General features: G+C 43.3%; 1 protein-coding gene across 1 annotated transcript in view; it reads left to right on the plus strand.

Annotated features, from left to right (window-relative positions):
- LOC107111663 (chromosome unknown open reading frame, human C9orf3) overlaps window positions 1-21,149 on the plus strand; it is a 317,713-nt gene that overhangs the window by 290,922 nt on the left and 5,642 nt on the right. Inside the window, exon 12 of the mRNA XM_015412670.1 lies at window positions 12,963-13,049. Coding sequence (XP_015268156.1) covers window positions 12,963-13,049 — 87 coding nt within the window. The remainder of the gene's footprint in view (window positions 1-12,962; window positions 13,050-21,149) is intronic.

Here is a 21,149-nt window from a genome sequence, read left to right on the forward strand (position 1 = left end):
AATCAATGGAATGGTTAAAAACTGTTTTATAAGTGGGGTCCTACAGACAGTGAACCCCTAAAACTATTTAATGATTGAACAGCTCTCCATAATAAAAATGGTTTGTGCATGTAGTATTCTGTTGAATGGTGCTTTCTTCTATATAGCATTTATTGCTTTATTAACTCAATAGTTTCAGAAGGGTGCTAACACTGGAGGTTATTCCTACTCTTAAGAGAGTTTGTGGAAAGCAGAGGATTAAGACAAGAGATGAACACATGAAGTTGCCTCATAGTGAACCAGGCCTTATTGGTCCATCAAGATTAGTATTGTCTACTCAGATTGGCAGCGGTTTTCCAGGGTCTCAGACTGTCTTTCACATCACCTATTGCCTGATCCCTTTAACTGGAGATGAGGGGGATTGAACCTCCATACAAAGCAGATGCTCTTCCACTGAGCCAGAGCCCCTCCCCAAATGAAGATGTGTGTGGTATAAATGTTTGGAATAGGATAGTAAACATAGCTGTGCCTGAAAAGCGCCCTCATCACATTGCATGTTGCAGAATATGTCCTAGATATCTAATCTAAGATCAGGAAGCCATGTGATATCCCAGCATAAGGTGAAGATAATGTACGTGGGGAAATCAGCAGTTACAGAACAGTAACAAATTTTCCCTTTTCCAAAAATAGTTTGAAAGCTTCATTGTGAAAAACCATAGTAAAATGTTCATTTTATAACATTTTATAATTTTGTATCAGTTTCCAGCAAAACTAGGGTAGGTTCTCAGGACCTGATCTTGTGTGATACATGCCAATACAAGGGACCTCTGCTCCTGCTCTGACGCAGCAGTCCCCATTCGATGAATTGAATCCTTTATTGTGGCAAAGGAGGGTCACTTAAAGAACTGCCTTCCCTCTTTTATCCATAGTTTTGAGTTTTAAGAAAGGTTGTATAATGAATGTGATGGTCAATATGAAAGTAAATGAAACAAATACTGGAAGAAAAGAAAGAAATTGTTAAAAGGAACATTTCTGAGTAAGATGCAGGCTGCTTTAAATTTGTTGCTGTTCCTCTGATGATTTTGTAAGACATTGCCATCACCCTTTGATACTATGCCCAAAGTTCCTAACAGCGTCATCTTTGGAGCTATGAATTGTAACAGTGACACCCACTTCTTTTTAGAGGCATATCACAACAGCCATAGGAGGTGATAGGATTGAACTTCTCTAACTGGTTTAGCCTCCCTGAAGTCAAAGGGGATAGTTTGAGTGCAAGTTGGCTTGCTTAAAAGAGTTGGCTTCTCTCTCTGTCTTTGAAAGACAAAGCAAATATCTTACTCAAGATCATTTTCTGTATGTATGTTTCTGTCAGCTGGTGAATTGGGAGTTTGCAGTAGTCCAGAAGGCTTTGGTATCTGCTTTCTTGCTGTGGTGTGCTGTAGGAGGGAGTGGCAGAGTTTATGATCTTGCCACAGGGACATGAATAAACAACTGATACACATCAGATGATTGTCAAATTTTAACACTGATGTAAATCCAGAATTTCTTTTTGAAGTTCTGCTGGTGCCTTAAGTGCAAATACAGTATTAGGCAAAGTATGCACTACAGCTGGCCTCGTTGCAGTTGTTCAGTGGTGAGGTTTCCTGACTGTCAGTTCAACAACTTTCACCAGTATTCAGTTGACACTGATGCACAATACTAAAGCAAACTGAAATTAGCAGATTTGTTCACTGATTTTATATTATTTATTTATTTAAAACATTTTAATGCTGCTTTTCTGCCCACTCAGGGTCCACAAGGCTGCAAATATAAAAACATAAAACTATAAAAACATTTAAAGAATTAAAAATACAGTTAAAATGATAAAACAATTGAATTAAAGCACTATTATTAATGCTAAGGAATGGTGAGACCTGGTGTTCTATTTGTATGTAGAATAGAAACTAAGACAAAGAGGAAAGGAAACTTATCATTATTTGTTACACATAAACGTTCTGAATATTGTCCCTTTTACAGTAATTATTCATATATCTTCACAAAATTATGTGCACACTGGTAGGAAGAGAACATGTGTTCATTGACAAGCCCCTTGAAAATACCCTTACTGCTCTTCATTACTTTTATACACCCGTTTGCAACTCCAACATACTGTTGCTTTGTTGCTGGGAGAGGCCTTCTTTGTTATTACTGTATGATCCAGCCAATCTAATAAATGTAATGTTATTATCATGCCAATCAGATTTCATTCTCTTGCTAACACTGCTGAGATCAAGTGAAGCCCTTTTGCTCTGTCATTGATCTGGGAAGGGAAACAAGGAGCTCATCCTTATTGCCAAGGAAAGGAAACCAACACTTTGATGTTTTCCGCACGAACAGTCTTCTCTCTCCTGCATTTGTATTCCTCTGCTGCTTTCTTTCGTTTCCGCAGAGGTTTTTGCAGACTGAGGAGTAAAAATGCAATTTGCTCCCTCTTGTGATACGGCAACAGAATTCCTGGAAACAGAGGAGTCTGATGCTGTACCGCAAGAGAGGACAAACTGCGTTTTTACTCTTTTAAGTAAAGGTAAAGGTTCCCTTGCTCGAAAGCCACTCGAGTCCGACTCTAGGGTTGCGGTGCTCATCTCCGTTTCAAAGCCGAAGAGCCAGCGCTGTCCGAAGACGTTTCCGTGGTCATGTGGCCGGCATGACTAAACACCAAGGTGCACGGAACGCTGTTACCTTCCCACCGAAGTGGTACCTATTTATCTACTTGCAGTTTCTTGCTTTCGAACTGCTAGGTTGGCAGGAGCTGGAACTAGAGACGGGAGCGCACTCCGTCATGCGGCAACTCGGGTCTCAAACTGCTGAACTACTGACCTTCCACAGCCTGCAGTTCAGCGTCTTAACCACTTGAGCCACCGCAGCTCAAGTATGAGTATACAGGTACTCTTTTACCTGTAGATAAAAAGGCTTCCAAAGTGAATGGGATTCTGCAGCGATATCTTATTCCTCTCTTTTGTAATATTTGTCTGAGAAAGTCAAAGTCTTTTCTTTTTCTTTAATACAGATGTGGGTAAATCTTGTAGAATTTGTATCTCTTTGTCAAAAATGACAAGAAGGGTGTGCCTATGTTCAATATTGTGTCTCATATTTTCTTATATGCAGATGCAACTAGTATGTCCCAGGGCAATCTGTTCTTAAAAGCAAATCTTGAATTCTTAAAAGCAAATCTTGAATACCAGGAGGATCTTCTGAAGCCTCTAAGTAATCCTGTAGAAGCTTTGAAAAATAGTTTTCAAGGTCTGTCTTCCCAAAGTCTTCTGGTACCTCTCTGAAACGTAAATTACGGTTACTGCAGTGCACCTCCAAAACGTCAATCTTTTGAGCAGCCTTTTCTTGAGATAAATCTTGTGCTTGTTGGTGCAAGTTTATTCCCTTAAATTTCTCCTTAATTTGACCAATTTCTTGAGTATGTTCTTGGAGTCGAGTCTTAATTTCTGCTAGGCCTGTCTTAATTTCTTGTCTGAGGTTTGTTGTTTGCTTAATTTCTTGTTTGATTTTTCTCTTGTATATTTTGCTCAGATTGCTGTAGTTGAAGAGTGACAACTTGCAGTTGTTGAGCAAGTGTTCATTTGTCGAGAGAGTGACTCTCTTCCGCACATCTGGGTCTTCATTGTCTTGTTTCTGTTTTTTCTTATCTTTCAAACGGGTAGCTACCATTCTAATTTTCCTGAGCCTTTTCCTTCCTTTAAATATATCATGTAATTTTCTCATTTAAACATTCGATTTAGCTTTGCCTTATTTAACACTGGCAACCTTTATACAAGTAATAAAACAATATTTCAGTGATAAATGCTTTCAATTCTTTTGTACTTCTTTCAGATACTAATCAACTTCAATTTTAAATGACAAAGTTTACAAGCTAAAATTTATTACACTAACCTGTTAAATATGTTAAAAGAAAGAATAAGAAAAGATTAAATATGGGCTAATATTAACTAGGAAAGAAGCTCTAATACAATAAAGAAATATAGGTTAACTAGGGAGAAAATAAAAATTTAGTGTGAATATTAGTTAAATTAGTGTAGTTAAATGTTGTGACTTCAAAACAATATTAAATATTAGTATATTATAAAGAGGGTGAATAAGATTTATCCAACTGTCAATTGGAAAAAAAAATAAAAGTTCAAGTTACAAATGATACTTTGCCAGTTGGTGTCTTTAAAGCATGTTAGTTCAGTATGTTCCATGTACTGTCTATAATCTTGAGTTTTGGCAGGGAGTCAACGCTGTTATTCCAGCAAAGATAGATGTTCCTCCATTAGTGAAATAAAGATTTAAAAATGCAGTTTAACCCTTTTATGGGTTGAATCCAGACCAAAAAAAATCTAATCAGCACAGGTAGAGGTAAGTATAATATATGTAGTCAATAAGTTAGAAAAACAAGGCAAGGTATCTCCATGGATATAAAGAGGGGGGGGGCATCCTCCAGGTCTTCTAAAATGAAAGTTCAGGTTTTTATTCCATTATGTATTCTTTTGTCTTGTTCACAATAATCCAATAAAAATGCATGTAGCAATATCAAATGGTTAGAGATGGGTAATCATCTTGGAAGCAGAATCAGCTTTGTATGTCTATTTATATCTGTATTTCCAGGATCAAACTGATATCAAGTGTACATGAGAGAGCAAAGTATTGAAAGTTCCTTTAAAAACATTTATTCATTGTGTTGCAAGCTTTAACTGAAAATACTAGCCTTGTTAGTCTATTTTACTCCACCTCAGTTCGAAAGGATTTATAGGTTCTTTACATTGCTGATCAGAGCAAAGTATTTCCCTTCCAGGATAGAACGATTCATCATAATGTGAAAATGAAACAAAATTGGGGGGAGGGGGAGATAGCTCTTCATTTAACTGCTTTACTTATGGCTGCATAATATTCTTGTTGTACGTAAAAAGAAAGGGAAAAAATTCCGAAAAGTGGGGAGATAAAACCTAGTAAGGGAGGGTATAGGGAAATCCAGGAAAAGTCCAAAAGAGGGAATAATGAAAGGTCTGATCTTACCAGCAGATTACGCCTCCCCTTCCCCACAGTCTTGATGTTATCAGAGCTATTCTGGAAGAAATCCAGATGAGCCCACCTGTCAAAGCCCTTCCTTAGAAGGAGAGGGGGGTTGATAATGCTTCCTCCAATGTTTATGGCAAAACGTCCTTGGTGGGGTAAAGACGAAGCACAGAGTGCTTCTGGTGAGCAACCACATTCACTGAAAACTGAGGACATGGATTTATTTTGTTTTATTTTATTTCTTTGATTTACATCCTGCTGTCCTTACAAGCGGGCTCAGGGCGGCTTACAAGGTCACAAATCATAAACAATCCAAACAATTAATTTTTTTTAATTTAAAGCTTACGGATTTCAAAATTTCATACAAAAACCAAAATAAAAGTTACCTCAATGTTCTTAAGTTCTTATGTAAACCCTCTGAGTTGTGTTGATGGGTATTGATGGGTATCAAGCCACTAACCACTAGGCCAGGGCAGTCAGTAGGGGAGGCCAAGAATGCTATTTGGCTGAGCCCAGCCAAGCCTACTTCTAGGGCTGCCAGAAGAAGGCCATTGGGAATATTTCCAATGGGAATGCCCCTACATGGAATGTGGAAGGGGATGGATTTCACCCCAGAAGACCCACAAATACTGGCAGGCTTTTAACATTAATGCTAAGGTGGAAGACAGCCAATAAACAGATTCCATACTAGATTTAGGGAGTGGTGATTTGGGCCTCCCATGTCACTAATACTGAAACGATTCTCATGATTATGGAAGTTCTTTTAGCCTCCACACTCATGGAAATTGTATCTGTGGAAGACAGCTTTCCCACACAGTAGGGATCCCAAGTCCCCCCTGCCCCAGAGGCCCGTTCCCCGGCAGTGCTGGATCGGGCCCCAGGGGGAACTCCACCCCGACGTGCGCGTCACCCAGAAGTGACACAGGCACGCTGGGGGCGGGGACACGGCCATACAAGGGAAAACTCTATGGTTTTCCCTTGTATGGCCGTGGCCCCGCCCCCAGCGTGCCTGGCGTCCTCCCGCCAGGCACAAGACGCCAGCCGGGAGCCCCCCGCTCCCGGCGAAGATAGACTTGGCAACCCTACCACATAGTCCCTGTACAAGGATAGTCAGAAGGGTAGCAAGAAGTCTTTTTCATATATTAACCAACCTATCACTGGAAGTGGGAAATTATTCTAATGAGGACAACATCATGAACTAATCTTTCTTAAAAGCCTCCATGTTCTTAATGAATGCATTTTATTGGGCCTTGCTTTGCTTTTGTACAATTTAAAATTATTTAGAATTTAGAATTGTAGTCTCCTGGCTCCTTTCAAATTAAAACCAACTATTAGCAATGTTCACTTACTTCTTCCTGAAGCTAGACTCCTTTCTAAAGACCAAATACATTGTTTTTTGTTTTTAATAAAGCATATGTTTTGAATTATGTGCTCTGGTAGATAATGTTTGCAAGTCTCTTTATGGTTTTGTTGGTTTTTTATTTATGTATATTGTGTATTGAGAGCCTCAGTTCCCTCACACCCTAAGATTCAAACTATAAATGGTATGTATTTGCATATTATTAACCATTTTAGTGGGAGTATGTATTCTAAGGAGATCATGTGAATTTTACCTTTATAGTTTCCATTAAAAGGGGTGTTGGAAGGAGTATTTTACTGCCTCCCAAAACACCTCATGCCATTTGGGTGGTAGACTAATTTTCAGCCTAAATATACTCTTCTAAGACCCATTGATTGCAGTGGAACTTAAGTCCGAACAGTTATGCTTAGGCATATAGTTTTAGGTATACAGATGTCAGATCAAACATTTGAAGACACTGGTAAAATATAGGTAACATTATAATTTCTTACAAACTAAGATATTACACCAACACCTCTCAGCCCATTGACTTCAATGAAGTTAGAAGGGTGTAATCTGTTTAGAATAAATAGATAGCAACTGTGACATAAGACTGAAATCCTGCACATTGGTTGCTGAATTTTCATTGATTTTGAAAGGGTTAAGGTAAACAAGCTATTCACGGGTGTGCATAAGGTCACAATCCTGTAATGTTAATTCATACATAAATCCAACTGATTACCCATTTGTAGGATTGTACTCTGAGAAAAAAGTACCTCAGTGGTAACCGATGTGCCATTGTCACCTGCACCACTATATGTACCATATGTGCTTGAAAGGAAGAAGTCCCTGAATATAAGACAATCCCATCTAAAAAGTTATGAACAAAAAGTTTTTTTTAATTGGACATAGCGATAACTTCTATGCAAATTTAAGACTACCTCCTCTTTTTTATGTCTACTTTTTCATTTGAGTAAATACTGTAATAATGTTTTGTGAGTCGTTGTGTTGATGTAGCAGTTATTGTATTATACTTAAAACATTATTTGAATCAGCATGTCTTACAACTGAGCTGTTCATTTGTTGCCTTTTGTGAGCGCCCCCCCCCCTACAGCTGCTTTCACCTACAGCTGCCACTATGTTTTTGTAAGTCTTTGTTCATCATGTAGCTTAATATGGCCAACTTTGTAGGGGCAGGCTATTGTTTCCGATTTATCTTTATTATGAGCCAACTCTGATCAGGTAATGGGCTATTAAGCCTCTAGGAAAGGAAGTTATATCCATTTCATGAGGTAAAAAGTGGCAATTGTTTTGCCTGTTGAAGAGTTGCTTACTATTTCAGCACAATCACAATATAATGAAGCAACAGGAAGCAGTTACTTCAGACAAAAGGCTCTCTTGCCTCCAAGCTATAACTTGATGTAGTGTTTTTTTTTTAATCTTCTCCTTTAGAACGGAGGGCCAAAGGAGCCATTTGGAAAGCTGCAGAAGAAAATGTTTTCAGCATCAAAATTGATTCATTAAGAATTTGAGCTGAGATTTGCAGACACTTATCCCCCCCCCCCCGAAATTCTCCTCTGTAGATATTAATATCAAAGAATCAGAAGGCCAACTTTAAATCTAGCTCTGAGGCTGAAGTAACAATGTCTTGTGTTGTCTGGGGCGTGGTGTCTGCAACTGCCAGTGAACCCTGAAGAAGCTAAGTTACTTTAGAGCCACAACAGATAAATACTATGAAGTAATCTAACAGTCTGACCAGAAGCACAAGAATTAGTGTTGGATATTGCTTGTGAAGTTCAGTTTGTGTCATCGATCAGATCCTTGACTCTCTTCTTCATCAACAAGAAAAATGGCAGATTTCCGGGTTTTTTCCTTGCAGTTTCTTACATTGTACCTTTGTTTGGCTAAAAATGAAATATATACACAAAATTTAATCCATTTTCCTTCTATAGCTGTTTGTTAAGCTGCCCTTAAAACATAACATGTTCATAATTGCTGTGGGCCTTATTTTCCTGTTCTTGCCACAGGCATTGAATGGAAATGCTTTTTCTTTCTGTATAACTTAATAACTTTAAACAAAAGATCAGCATGGTGACTGTTCTCTTCTTCTTCCATCTGGGTTTGCCTAAGATTTATTTCACCCGTACATTTGTGCTTAAGAAGGTGATTTATTCCTGACAAACAGGTTACTATGTTAGTAAAATCCCAATTGGTAGGAAATAATAATGTGTTGGGATTTCCCTAAGCAGCTCACAGTGCAGAACTTTCTAGAAATTTACCAGGCACTCCCTTTAGGCACTCCTTAGTGAAGAATTCTGGCATATACATGGTAGGGGTTAGCATTAGCACCTCAGTGCCATGGTTTGAGGTAGCACTGCACCTTCAGTTGAGAGGCATCAAGTTCACTGTCATCTTCTTTTGTTTTTGATATTATTTCTGCATCAGCACAGACTGTGAGCTCCACTTTAGTTCCTTTTAGTTCCATGGGGAAGCAGCTTCCACACTGCGATGAAGCATTTAAATACCTTCTGAGCCCACTTCTGGGTTGCGCCACCACCATGGCACCAGTCAGCTCAGAAGGCATTTAAATGCCTCCTGAGCTTACTTCCAGATCGCAACAACACTAAAGTGCTGTGCCAGTCAGGAGACATTTAAATACCCAGAGTATATAATGCAGGAATTAGATGGGGATGGGAAGTGAGCTCACTCACAGTGCACCGTAGCGGCAGCACAGCTTGAAAGGGTTTCCTGGGTGCCAGCATGTGTGCCGCACAGACCACCCCAACAGACCAAATAAAAAAATTGTAGTCCGTGGGCAGTCAATCAAAACTACAAATGCTCAGTCTGGGCAAACTGTGGACAGGTCTGTGCTCATCCCTTCTTTGGAGGGTGGACTCTATTGCATGTACCCCACTGAGGTCTATGTCCTCCCCAGGCTCTACCCCCAAATTTCCAAGCGTACCCCAAGCTGGAGCTGGCAACCTTACTTCCCCATTCCCCGCCAGCAGCCAGGGGGGACCTGACAACCCTAGATGTACTGTTAGTATTGGATGTTTTCTTCTTTAGATTGTAACTGGCTATTTTTATCTTAGGCATCATTGGAAATTTCCATCGAAAGAGCAGCTTAGAAATACTATAATTAGGGGTGTGCAAAAAAACCCAACCCAGTATTTTTTTGAGTTCAGGTATATTGAAGCTGAAAATTTCTGTATTTCCTGATAATCCCAAATCCCAACACCAGTATGGTATTCAGATTTGGTAAATATTTGGGATCACCAAATTCTTTTGGCTCCGTTATACCCTATGGAGACCATTATAATGGAGAATCGATCTGGGGGTATCTGGGGCTCTGTGGGAGCTGTTTTTGTTTTTTGAGACAGAGGAACCACATTTGCAGCATAGCTGCTGGTGCCTCTCCTCAAAAAACCTCCGAAGTTTCAAAAAGATTGGACCAGGAGGTCCAATTCTATGGGCACCAGAAGAAGGTGCCCCCATCCTCCATTGTTTTCAGTGGAGAGGGAAAGGCATTTAAAGGGCTCACAGTCCCTTTAAATGCCTTCTCCAAGCTGCAACTTCACCCAGAAGATGTTTAAAACACCCTTTAATGCCAGTTATCTGGTGGTCCCAAAAAATCAGCCATATCTGATAGCCGGATAAATACCCCAACTGATATCCAGCTGAAAAAATACCCAAAAAATACCAGTAAGGTATTTTGGGGGTATTTTTTGGCTCAGTTTCTACCAAGAGTACACCCCTAACTATAACTAAGCTAATTACATTAGAATTAAATTAAATCAAGCCACTGATTAATGCTGGCCAGCCGGGCCATTTCCATGCCATCTGCTGTGCTCACTGAGGCTGTGGGCTTCTAGGCAAATGACAGCCAGACTCCCAGAACCTCTAGGCATAAGATGACTATGTTTGATTCAAATGCTGTGAGTGTGCTTTCAGTGAATGTGGTTGAAATTGTTCTGATTCAATTTGTATTTGTCTTGTTTGAAGAGTAAATTGGAACTGCAAAATTTTAGTTTTGTTGTTATTAAGTGTTCCAAACTAAGAAGAAGAAGAAGAGATTGGATTTATACACCACCCTTCACTACCCAAAGGTGTCTCAGAGCGGCTTACAAACTCCTTTCCCTTCCCCTCCCCACAACAGACACCCTGTGAGGTAGGTGGGGCTGAGAGAGCTCTGACAGAAACTGCTCTTTTTCATGCACAGTTCTTATCAGAACTATGGCTTGCCCAAGGTCATCCAAGCAGGTGCAAGTGGAGGAGTGGGGAATCAAACCCGATTCTCCCAGATTAGAGTCCGCGCACTTAACCATTACACCGTAGGCTCTCCTATGCTGATAATTATTTTTTCCTAATTTATTACAAATTATTAGCATCTGAATTTGTTGGAGAGTTTATATGGTATTGTAACAGCCCTATGGGGCTTGGTTTTCTGTGATTCAATTTATTGTTTTTAATTATGCAAGATGTGTTTTTATTTTTAGTCTGCCTGGTTAGTATTAATGATGGTAAAATTAAGTTACTCTCAACTGTTCGCCTGACCCATGCCCGTCGTGGCTAATTAAAGCCAGTCGCAATGGGGTACGAGGTGCCCTAAGGGAAACTGTCAACAAGTCCCTCTCTGAGGGGCTGTTCTTGAGGGCACTCAAGGAGGCAGTGGTATGCCCTCTCTTTAAAAAACCATCCTTGGACCCAGCCGAATTGGCTAACTACCGTCCGGTTTCCAGTTTGCCCTATTTGGGCAAACTAATTGAGAGAGTGGTGGCAATTCAGCTGTAGAGTTTCTTGGATGACACTTCCGCATTAGACCCCTTCCAGTCCACCTTCCGACCAGGCCATGGGACGGAGACGGTACTGGTTGCCCTCACAGACGACCTTCGGAGGCATCTGGATTGGGGCGGTTCGGCAGTGTTGTTGTTGTTGGACCTGTCGGCAGCATTCGACACAGTCAGCTACCAACTACTGACCCACTGCCTCGCCGACACCGGGATTCAGGGGTCTGCCTTATAGTGGCTCTCCTCATTTCTTCAGGGTCGGGGACAAAGGGTGGCCATTGGGGAACAGCTGTCCCGAAGGCACCCGCTAGTTTGTGGAGTGACTCAGGGAGTGGTGCTTTCCCCAATGTTGTTTAACATCTACATGCGACCCCTTGCCCAGATTGCCCAGAGGCATGGGCTGGGTTGTCATCAATATGCGGGTGTCACCAGCTCTATCTGATGTTGGGCAGCCGGTCCAATTCTAGCCCAGAAGATTTGGACGTGGCGTTGAAAGCTGTGTCTGGTTGGCTTAGACTGATTCGATTGAAATTGAATCTGACGGAGACAGAGGTTCTGTACCTGAGTCGGAGCGGCCCGGGGGTAGGGATCCCACTCCCGACCTTCGATGGGGCACCTCTGGTGCCAGCATTAGAGGTTAGGGGCTTGGGAGTGCTCCTAGATGCCTCCTTAACAATGGAGGCCCAGGTAGCAGCCACTGTGAAGTCAGCCTTTTACCATCTTCGGTTGATTAAGCAGTTGGTTCCCTTCCTCGAATGCAATGACCTGGCGCCAGTGATATACGCAACGGTCTCCTCGAGACTGGATTACTGTAATGCTCTCTACATCGGGCTGCCCTTGCCCCAAATCCAGAAGCTGCAGTTAGTGCAGAATGCAGCGGCCAGGCTGTTGTTGGGCCTCCCTATGCGGAAGCACTTCTAGCCTGCGCTAAAAGCACTGAACTGGCTGCCTATAGCATACCGAATTCAGTTCAAGGTGCTGGTTCTTACCTTTAAAGCCCTATATGGTCAGGGGCCTACATACCTAAGGGATCAGCTTTTCCCACATGTTCCCCAGAGAGCACTACGATCAGGGTCCCAAAACCGTTTGGCCCTTCCAGATCCCAAGGAAACCAGGCTGGCTGTCACAAGGGCCGGGGCTTTCTCTGTGGCGGCTCCATACTGGTGGAATGATCTCCTGGAGGACATCAGAGCCCTGTGGGACCTTCTATAGTTCTTCAGGGCCTGCAAGACGGAGCTCTTCCCCCCGGCTTTCGATTAGGGAGCCACACCACCTAGAGCGAAGCCCTGGCCCCAACACCACCATCAACAGTAACATCAAACTATCAACAGCCTGACGCGACCCAGACCAGCTGTCGGCATATTATGATTGCTGCAAACGTCGGCCATTGTTATGGTAGTTGCACTAGCACTTTATAATTTATTACATTGGGATTGTATTGTAATTTTATCAAGCTTCTTGTTTTAATGTTTTTATATAGTTTGTAAGCCACCCTAAGACTGCTTTGCAGGGAGGGTGGGGTATAAGTCAAATAAATAAATACATAAATAAATAAATTAATTAAAGTGTATTAGCCAAGTGCTGAAAACCACAACTGCAGTTAAAATTAAGAATGTGCTGATAGTCTTTTTTTGGGTTATCAAGATAGTCTTTTTTTGGGTTATCAAGAAGTGTTATCAAGATCAAGGCCCTCTAAAAATGCAATAATAAGTACAGCGATAGGATTTTAGTGTCATTCGGCAGCATTTAAATCAGTATTTATTTAACTTGGTACAGTTTTTACAGTAAATGCTCTTTTGCTTGTTTCATCAAAGGTTCGACATCGATGGTGTGAACTTGTTATTAAACACAAATATATATCAGGGTATGGTGATGTTGAGAAATTCCTCAAGGAAGACCAGGTCAGTACTGTTTACTAATGTTTGTCAGAGTCAGAATATCATATAGGTATTGCCATTGCTCATTAACATGGCACCAACATGAATCTCATAAAGTTTGTTTTATTGTGCTGGTACCATGATTTAAATACTTTTAAATTGCTATTAGAGGGCAGGAGCCAAATATTAATTCAAAACAGCCTTTCTTATCTTTGCCATTTTTTGCCATGTGCATTTCTCTACTCTTCCTGTTTCTGCCCCCCCCCGTTTTCCTTCCTCTGTGTTCCTTTTTTGTTGTTTTGTTGTTTTTTGTATTTTTCATGTGGGAATGTGTGTGCACCTGGAAGTCATGGCGACCTCTGATGACTGACCCCTACTGGGGGCCTGGAGGATATTCAGAGAGGTGGCTGAGTAAAGCCTGCCCCCACCGCCTCTGGTATTTCAAGGTCTCCCATCCAAGTACTTGCCAGAGTCAACCCTGTTTAGCTTCTGTGATCTAATAAGATCGGGCTTGCCTGGGCTATCCAGGTCAGGGCCCTTCCTCTCTGTTCTTGTCATCTTCAATTCATTGCCCTGAAGTCTGATTCAATTCCCCACTGCCATTTTTATTCATTTTTTAAAAATTTATACTCCATTTTCCTCACTCAGTGGTGACCCAAAGAAGCTCACAACATAATTCTCACCTCCATTTTATCCTCACAACAGCTACCTGTGAGGTAGTTAGGTTGTCCCAAGGTCACTCAGCAAGCGTCCATCGAAGAGTGAGTATTTGAACCTGTGTTTCCTAAATCATAGTCCAGCACCCTAGGCACTACATTGCACTATACCATACCAGTATGCCATTCTTCCTTTTCTCCTGCTCCTGTTTCATTATTCTCTTTCCTTGCAACTTATGCTTGGTCTTCTCTAAAGTTGGAGCAGCTCACCCATTGATAACTTAGTCGTAAGAACAGAATAGGTCACTCAGTGACATCAGAGGCACTCCCAATTGCCCCACCTCTCGTTTTTAGAAAGGCAATTGAGCCAATTGCACAACAAAAAGATCTCAACATATGGCAAAATTGCCCTTTGTCCATGGCATGAACGTATCAAATACGTTCAAAGGCTGTAAATTTTCAAATGCCTGGATCTGATTGTGAGTTTGGAAAATACTCTCTTAATTGTCTAGCCAGTCAGCAAAACCAGTTGTGCTCCTCTCCATACCTTAATTTTTTTCATGGGAGAAGTCTCATGTAATTGTATAAAACAAACTATCGGCTCATGTATTGAGATATTGTCTACTCTGCTTAGCAGTAATTCTTCGGTATCTCAGGCAGAAAGGTTCTTTCCCACACTTCTGTCTTTTAACTGGAGATGCCAGGGATCGAAATACATGTACCCTGCTATTAAGCCATGCTTGTTTATACATCTGTTCAGCCACCTACTGAAATCTCTAAAGAGAGCCACGACTACCTTTATAGTAAACAAGAAGTTAAACACAGAGCAGAAATATTAGGTAAAGAAAAATATTCTAGGCAAGAGTCTGGTGACAGAGAAATTAGTCATCTACCTATGGAAAGGATACATTGGACAAAGTGACCTTCGATTCTCAAAAGTTCATACTCTCAAAAATCTTCAGGTGGGTAGCCATGTTGGTCTGAAGCAATAGAACAAAGTTTGAATCCAGTGGCACCTTTAAGACCAACAAAGTTTAATTCTCCCTTGTAAGGACTATGAGACCCAGATGAGTGGGGAATTCCCTTTCCTCCACTTTTGGCAGCAGGAAGTCCATCTTTATTGTTCTGGAGGGGAGGAGTTCCCCCATCTTCCCTTCAGTCTTCCTGCCAACAGAGTAGGCAGGCATTGGGGAGATCTGAGTGCTTTTGTTTCCAGAGCTCCCTCTTCGAAGTCCAGCATCTTGATTTACATCATTTGTCCTTATCTTCAGTTATCTCCCCTATCTCACAAAGCCATTACGGCAGTGTGCTTTGGCTCAGCAGAGCCGAGGGATTTAGAGTTTTACAGCCCTGCATGCAAACAGTAGGGGAGCTGGGCAATGGAGCTGACAGTGGGATCTTCTGTTCTCTGGGCTGCAGGAGGTATTATGTGCCCAGCAGAGCTCCAAGGGACATATATTGGGACACTGAACTCTTCCCAAATCATTTATCTCTTCCCTCTTTTCTTCTGCAAGTGAGCGGGTAAGGGACGAGGAGGAGGGGCGCACTTTCTTCCTGCCAGAATGTTACCACGCCTTTCTCCCCTGCACTAGGATTGAGCAAGGTGGCAACAGAACTGGAGAAGGAGAACTCCAACCCACTCCCCTCAGGGATCCCAGGGGCTTCCAACTGTGGTTGGAATCTTTTATAGAAGGGGCTATGGGCAGAAGGGATTACAGCAGCCACAAGTGTCAGTGGTCCCCTCTACAGAAGCAATCCAGTAGAATTAAATGGCACAAGAAGCTGCCCTTTAGAGTTAGAGGGGGAAGGATCCACCCAAGGTCCTCACCTAACCTGCAAGAAAGCAAGTATTGATCATTACATGTTACAAGTAGACCATTCACCAAATTTGGATAATTCCCCTGTTCTCTCCATTAGTGACCCTGACCTGTCTGAATAGGAGGAAGGTCAGATCAGTGATGAAGCTCACTCCTGGCCCTTCCAAGCCCAAGAGGCCTTTCGCCACCAAGGTTTTGCCCCTACTCTAAAATTCCTGAAGCTTTCTACGCTGGTGGTGGATCTTCCACATCAGGAGGAAGGAGATCCTGACTTGGAGAGTGAGTAGGAGATTATGGCCAGCCCTAGTAGCGGACTCTATCTTGCCCTTCCCTAAGATATCTGGGATGCAATGAACATGAAATTAAGCAAACTCTGGAGAATGGCAGAAGACAGGAGGGCCTGGTGTGATGTGGTCCATGGGGTTGTGAAGAGTCGGACTCGACTGTGCAACTGAACAACAACTACAAGAAGATATCTGGCTGGGTACTGAGAAATACATAAAGTTTCAGGTGGCCCAGGCTAAGAAGTGCTGTGCCTTCCCGCTTCAGCAGACTAACTCCTACGTATTCCGGTGGTGGATGCTCCTGTGTCTCAATCTGGCATCTGGATTAGACTGTCCCATGGAGGAGGGAGGAGCACTTAAGTGGGCTGAAGCCTGCAGGAGCAGCACAGCCCTGCACAGAGCCCCTGAGGCCAGTGCTTTCTCTATCTAGGCTTCAGTGGCTTAGTGCCTTTTTAGCCTGTACATCATTCTTTTGGTTGTGCAAGATGCAGAGAAAGTTCTCTGACCTCCTACCTCTGATCTCAGAGAAGATCATGGCTTTTGTAGCTGATGCTATATTGGTCACTGTGCAGTGTTCAGCAAGGGCCATTGGCACTACCGTGGTCACCAGGCAGCACCCTCTGGCTGAGCCAGGTTGATGGATGCTTCAGCAAGGCCATAATGGCATCTTATCCCATCAAGGGTTACATACTCTTTGGGGACAAGCTAGAAGGTATTCTAATTGAGACTAAAGAGAAGTAGAAGGTCCACCCATTCTCAGACTGTAGGATCTCTAGGAGAGGATCCAGACATTTAGAAGGTATTCTAATTGAGACTAAAGAGAAGTAGAAGGTCCACCCATTCTCAGACTGTAGGATCTCTAGGAGAGGATCCAGACATTCGGGCTCTTCCTCTGTGGTCTCTAGGGCATTTGGATCTTCTAGGATCCCACAGGTCTACAGCAGATTTTCCTGGAATTCCTACAGGAATTCCTACAGGTTCCAGCCCTCATTGTCTAGTTCCCATTCAGGCAATACCTAGTCTGGACCCTCGAAGGGCAAGCCAGATACCCCAGTTAGAGCTGATGCCTCTCCTAAAGGGGTGGGAAGCTGACTGCAAGAATTCAACATTCAGTTAGTATAGTCTGTTCAGAATCAGTGGGTCGTCTTGCCTCACCTCCTCCAAGGAAGTTCCTGCAGTTGCCTCTGTCTCCCAATCAGAAAAAGTTTTCAACAAGTTTTTCAAGATCTGACATCTTCCAGAGCTAGGGGGCATAGAATCAATTACCTCGAATCAGTGTCGTTTAGGTCTATAATTTTTGGGGGGTGGTTCCAAAGAGGAACGAGAAATGGCAACCCATTCTGGGCCCCCAGTTTCTAAACCAGTCACTGAAGCTCCTTCAGTTCCAGAAGGGACTCCATCATAGAAACCTGGAATGGGGGCAGTTTTTTGTCTCTGATAGATCTGTCTGAGATGTATTCCAGGTTGACTTCTATATTGGAAGTTTTTCAGATTTGCTGTTTGGGACTGCCACTGGACTTCCAGTTTCAGGCAGTGCTGTTTTGGTCTGGCATTAGATCCCAGATCCTTCACCAATTTGAGCAGCCTCCATCTTTACCTGGATGACTTTCGACTGAGGATGCCCTCCACAGAAAAGGGAGCTGAGGAGCTGCAGAGAATGATAATCCTTCTTTGGTGAAATGGGTTTGTGATCAACTTCGAGAAGAGCCATTTGTCATCCACACTAGTATTAACTCACTTGGGGGTGGTGACAGAAACATCAGAGGGAAAACATTTTATTCCACCAAACTAGGCCAAGCAATATCCACCATGGCTCAGCGAGTTCTGTCTCAGCCTACCTTGAGCATCATGCTCCTTTTGGGTCTCCTTGGGCCACATGATCTCTATGAAAGTGCACTTGAGAGATCTGTAGTGGCTAATTCTTCCCTGGCAGACATCAATATTAGTAAAGCGTCATTGGAAAATTCCAGTTTCAACAAGTGAGATCATCCTTGATTTGATGGACCAACCCCTGCCTTTTGAGAGACAAATCCATTCTTCCCACACCAGAGCTGGTGGTGACAACTGATGTCAACCTGGGGGGATGGGGAGCTCTCATGGAGTCCTCTCATGTGCAAGGGAGTCCAAGCCAAGAAATTGGCCACAGTTGCAAACCTTTTCCTTGGCCATTTTAATTTTTCCTTCAACCATCAGGAACAACACCATGTCAGCCAAGTCCCATGTGTGTACATGGGGGGGCACCAAGTTGAGAAGCCTTCAGTGCGAACATTCAAGGGTCATAAGGTGGTTGGAACTTCACCTACAAAGCATAAGAGCAGATTACATTCACCGTTTGGTGAACTGGGAAGCAAATTGGCTTCCCAGATTGGCCCTGCACCTGAACATAGGGTTTCTTAAAACATCATCTGCAACCAGTATCTCTGTCCTCAGGCAGGAGGAATGGATGCCTTCCACCAGCCCTGGCCAGAGGGGTTTCTCTCTGCATTTCCTCCAATACCAGCTCTACCTTTGATGCCTTTGCAAGATGAAGGAACTGGGTGCACAAGTGTTTGTGTTGCTCCCTATTTTGGCCCAGAAGGCCATTTGGGTCTGGTGAATCTGCTCAAAGGGGAACTTTGAACACTCCCAATTTCAGCAGTCCTTCTGCAGCAGGGGCCAATTGCTCATCCAGTCTCCAGGATTTTCAAGTTAACAGCCTGGTTCTTGATCACAGATCCTAGAGCATTTACTGCTCTCAGACAAGGGGATTTAGACTGTTCTAGCCGCCAGTCATATGTCCACTTCTATAATCCATGATGTTTCATGGCAGGCTTGCAGTGCTGGTGCCCTGATAGTTGTGTGGAGAATTTGAACCCAACTCTGAAGGATGTATTGCCTTTATTACAGAGCGGTCTGACAGGCCTGTGCCCCAGTACTTTAAAAGGGTGATTGACAGTTCTAGCTACCACCCTACCAGAGTGTGATGGTCACCTAGTCTCCTCACATCAGATGAGGAGTATTAATAAGGTGCATCTCCTCCCCATCTTCCTAACAGTACACAGATTTCCAACTTGGAGGTTTAATTTGGCCATTAAGACCCTGACTTAAGTCTCTTTTGAACAGCTTCATGAGGTTCTTTGGAGGAAAGTATATTTTTTAAATTATTATTTTATTAAACTTGTATCCCGCCCTCCCCACAAACAGGCTCAGGGCAGGTTCCATGAATGTTAAAACAATATACAATAACAATTAAAACCAATTTTTAAAAAGATTAAAACAATGCAATAATCATACAATTATAAAATACTGTGCAGAATCTAATCAGTAACTCAGTAGCTAAAAATGATGGTATAGTGCCCAGATGGTTGTTCAAATTCAGGACACTGATGGGAGGCCAATCAGAAAGGGAGGAGGATGCCTGCTGCCTCAACTTAAAGCCTGGTGGAAGAGCTCTGTCTTCAAGGTCCTGCAGAAATTAATAAATCCCAAAGGACTCTGATCTCATGCTGGAGCTCATTCCACCAGGTAGGGGCCAGGGCTGAAAAGTGGATCCAGAATTCAATAGGCAGCCAGTGCAGTTCATGCAGCACTGATGGGAGGCCAATCAGAAAGGGAGGAGGATGCCCGCTGCCTCAACTTAAAGCCTGGTGGAAGAGCTCTGTCTTCAAGGTCCTGCAGAAATTAATAAATCCCAAAGGACTCTGATCTCATGCTGGAGCTCATTCCACCAGGTAGGGGCCAGGGCTGAAAAGTGGATCCAGAATTCAATAGGCAGCCAGTGCAGTTCATGCAGCACTGATGGGAGGCCAATCAGAAAGGGAGGAGGATGCCCGCTGCCTCAACTTAAAGCCTGGTGGAAGAGCTCTGTCTTCAAGGTCCTGCAGAAATTAATAAATCCCAAAGGACTCTGATCTCATGCTGGAGCTCATTCCACCAGGTAGGGGCCAGGGCTGAAAAGTGGATCCAGAATTCAATAGGCAGCCAGTACAGTTCATGCAGCACTGGGTGGATGTGAGCCCACACAGGCATCGCCATCAACACCTGTGCACTAGCTGCAACTTATGGAGCAAAGTCAAGGGCAGCCCCACGTACAGAAAGCTACAGTAATCCAGCCTGGAAGTGACCATTGCATGGGTCACTGTAGCCAAGTCTCAGGGGCTGAAATATGGGGCTGTGTGATCAGACTCAGGTGCAGGACCTCCATCTTCATTGGATTTAACTTCAGTCGGCTGTCACAAAGCCCCATCTAGATCTTCGGGGCAGAGTCTGGAAGGTCATCCATCAGGAGATAGAGCTGGGTGTCGTCCACATACTAGTGACACCCTAGCCCATACCTCCAGATAATCTGGGTGAGGGGCACATATAGATACCAAACAGCATGGGGGAGAGAATCACACCCTGTGGCACATCACATTCCAGTGGGTGTTACTGAGATAATTCCCTTCCAAGCGCTACCCTCTATCCCCAACCTTAAAGACCCTTTTCCTGGTCTTGGTGACTTCAGCCTGTAGGGTCTTACGAATAGAAGAAAAGATTGGATTTATACCCCACCCTTCACTACCCGAAGGAGTCTCAGAGTGGCTTACAATCCCTTTCCCTCCCTGCAACAGACACTCTGTGAGGTAGGTGGGACTGAGAGAGCTCTTTCGAGAACTGCTCTTGCCCTTGAGAGAACAGCTCTGAAAGAACTTGAGAGTCACCCAAGTTCACGCCAGCAGATGCATGTGGAGGAGTGGGGACTCAAACCCAGTTCTCCCAGATTAGAGTCCACACTCCTTTAAAAAAAAAAAATTATAAAGATTTTATTATTTTTCCAATACTACAACACTACAACTATTGGGATAGGGGAGTGGAATACTAATACACTACAATACTATTCGGAAATGGGGGAGTGGAGCTAACAGATTGACTCGATCTAGTTTACATGTATATCTATATATCTAATTTCCAACATGGCCCCCTGCATGCGGATACTTATTTCCGCACATCGGGGGCACCTGGGGGGGATGGAGATTTTCGTGCACACTTGGGAAAGTCCCCAAGTGTGCACAAAAATCTGTAAACCCGAAAAAAAATATTGGGGGGATACTTAAATCCTGCCAAAAGTGACAGAGCGTCCCCTGCGCATGCACAGGGAACGCTCTACGAACTCCCTCGCCGCCGCCGCTTTGGAGCCGGGGGGGGGAAGAGAGCGGCATCGCTTCGGAGCGGGGGGGAGAGCAGCGAGGCCCGAGTGGCTTGCAGCTGCCGGGCCTCACTTCGGAGCCGAGGGGGGAGAGAGCAGCGAGGCTTGAGTGGCTTGCAGCTGCTGGGCCTCGCTTCGGAGCCGGGGGGGAGAGAGAAGGGAGGCCCGAGCGGCTTGCAGCCGCCAGGCCTCGCTTTGGAGCC

Source organism: Gekko japonicus, unplaced genomic scaffold (assembly GCF_001447785.1).
Source record: "Gekko japonicus isolate JY-2015 unplaced genomic scaffold, Gekko_japonicus_V1.1 scaffold355, whole genome shotgun sequence".
In the NCBI taxonomy this organism is placed as follows: domain Eukaryota; kingdom Metazoa; phylum Chordata; class Lepidosauria; order Squamata; family Gekkonidae; genus Gekko; species Gekko japonicus.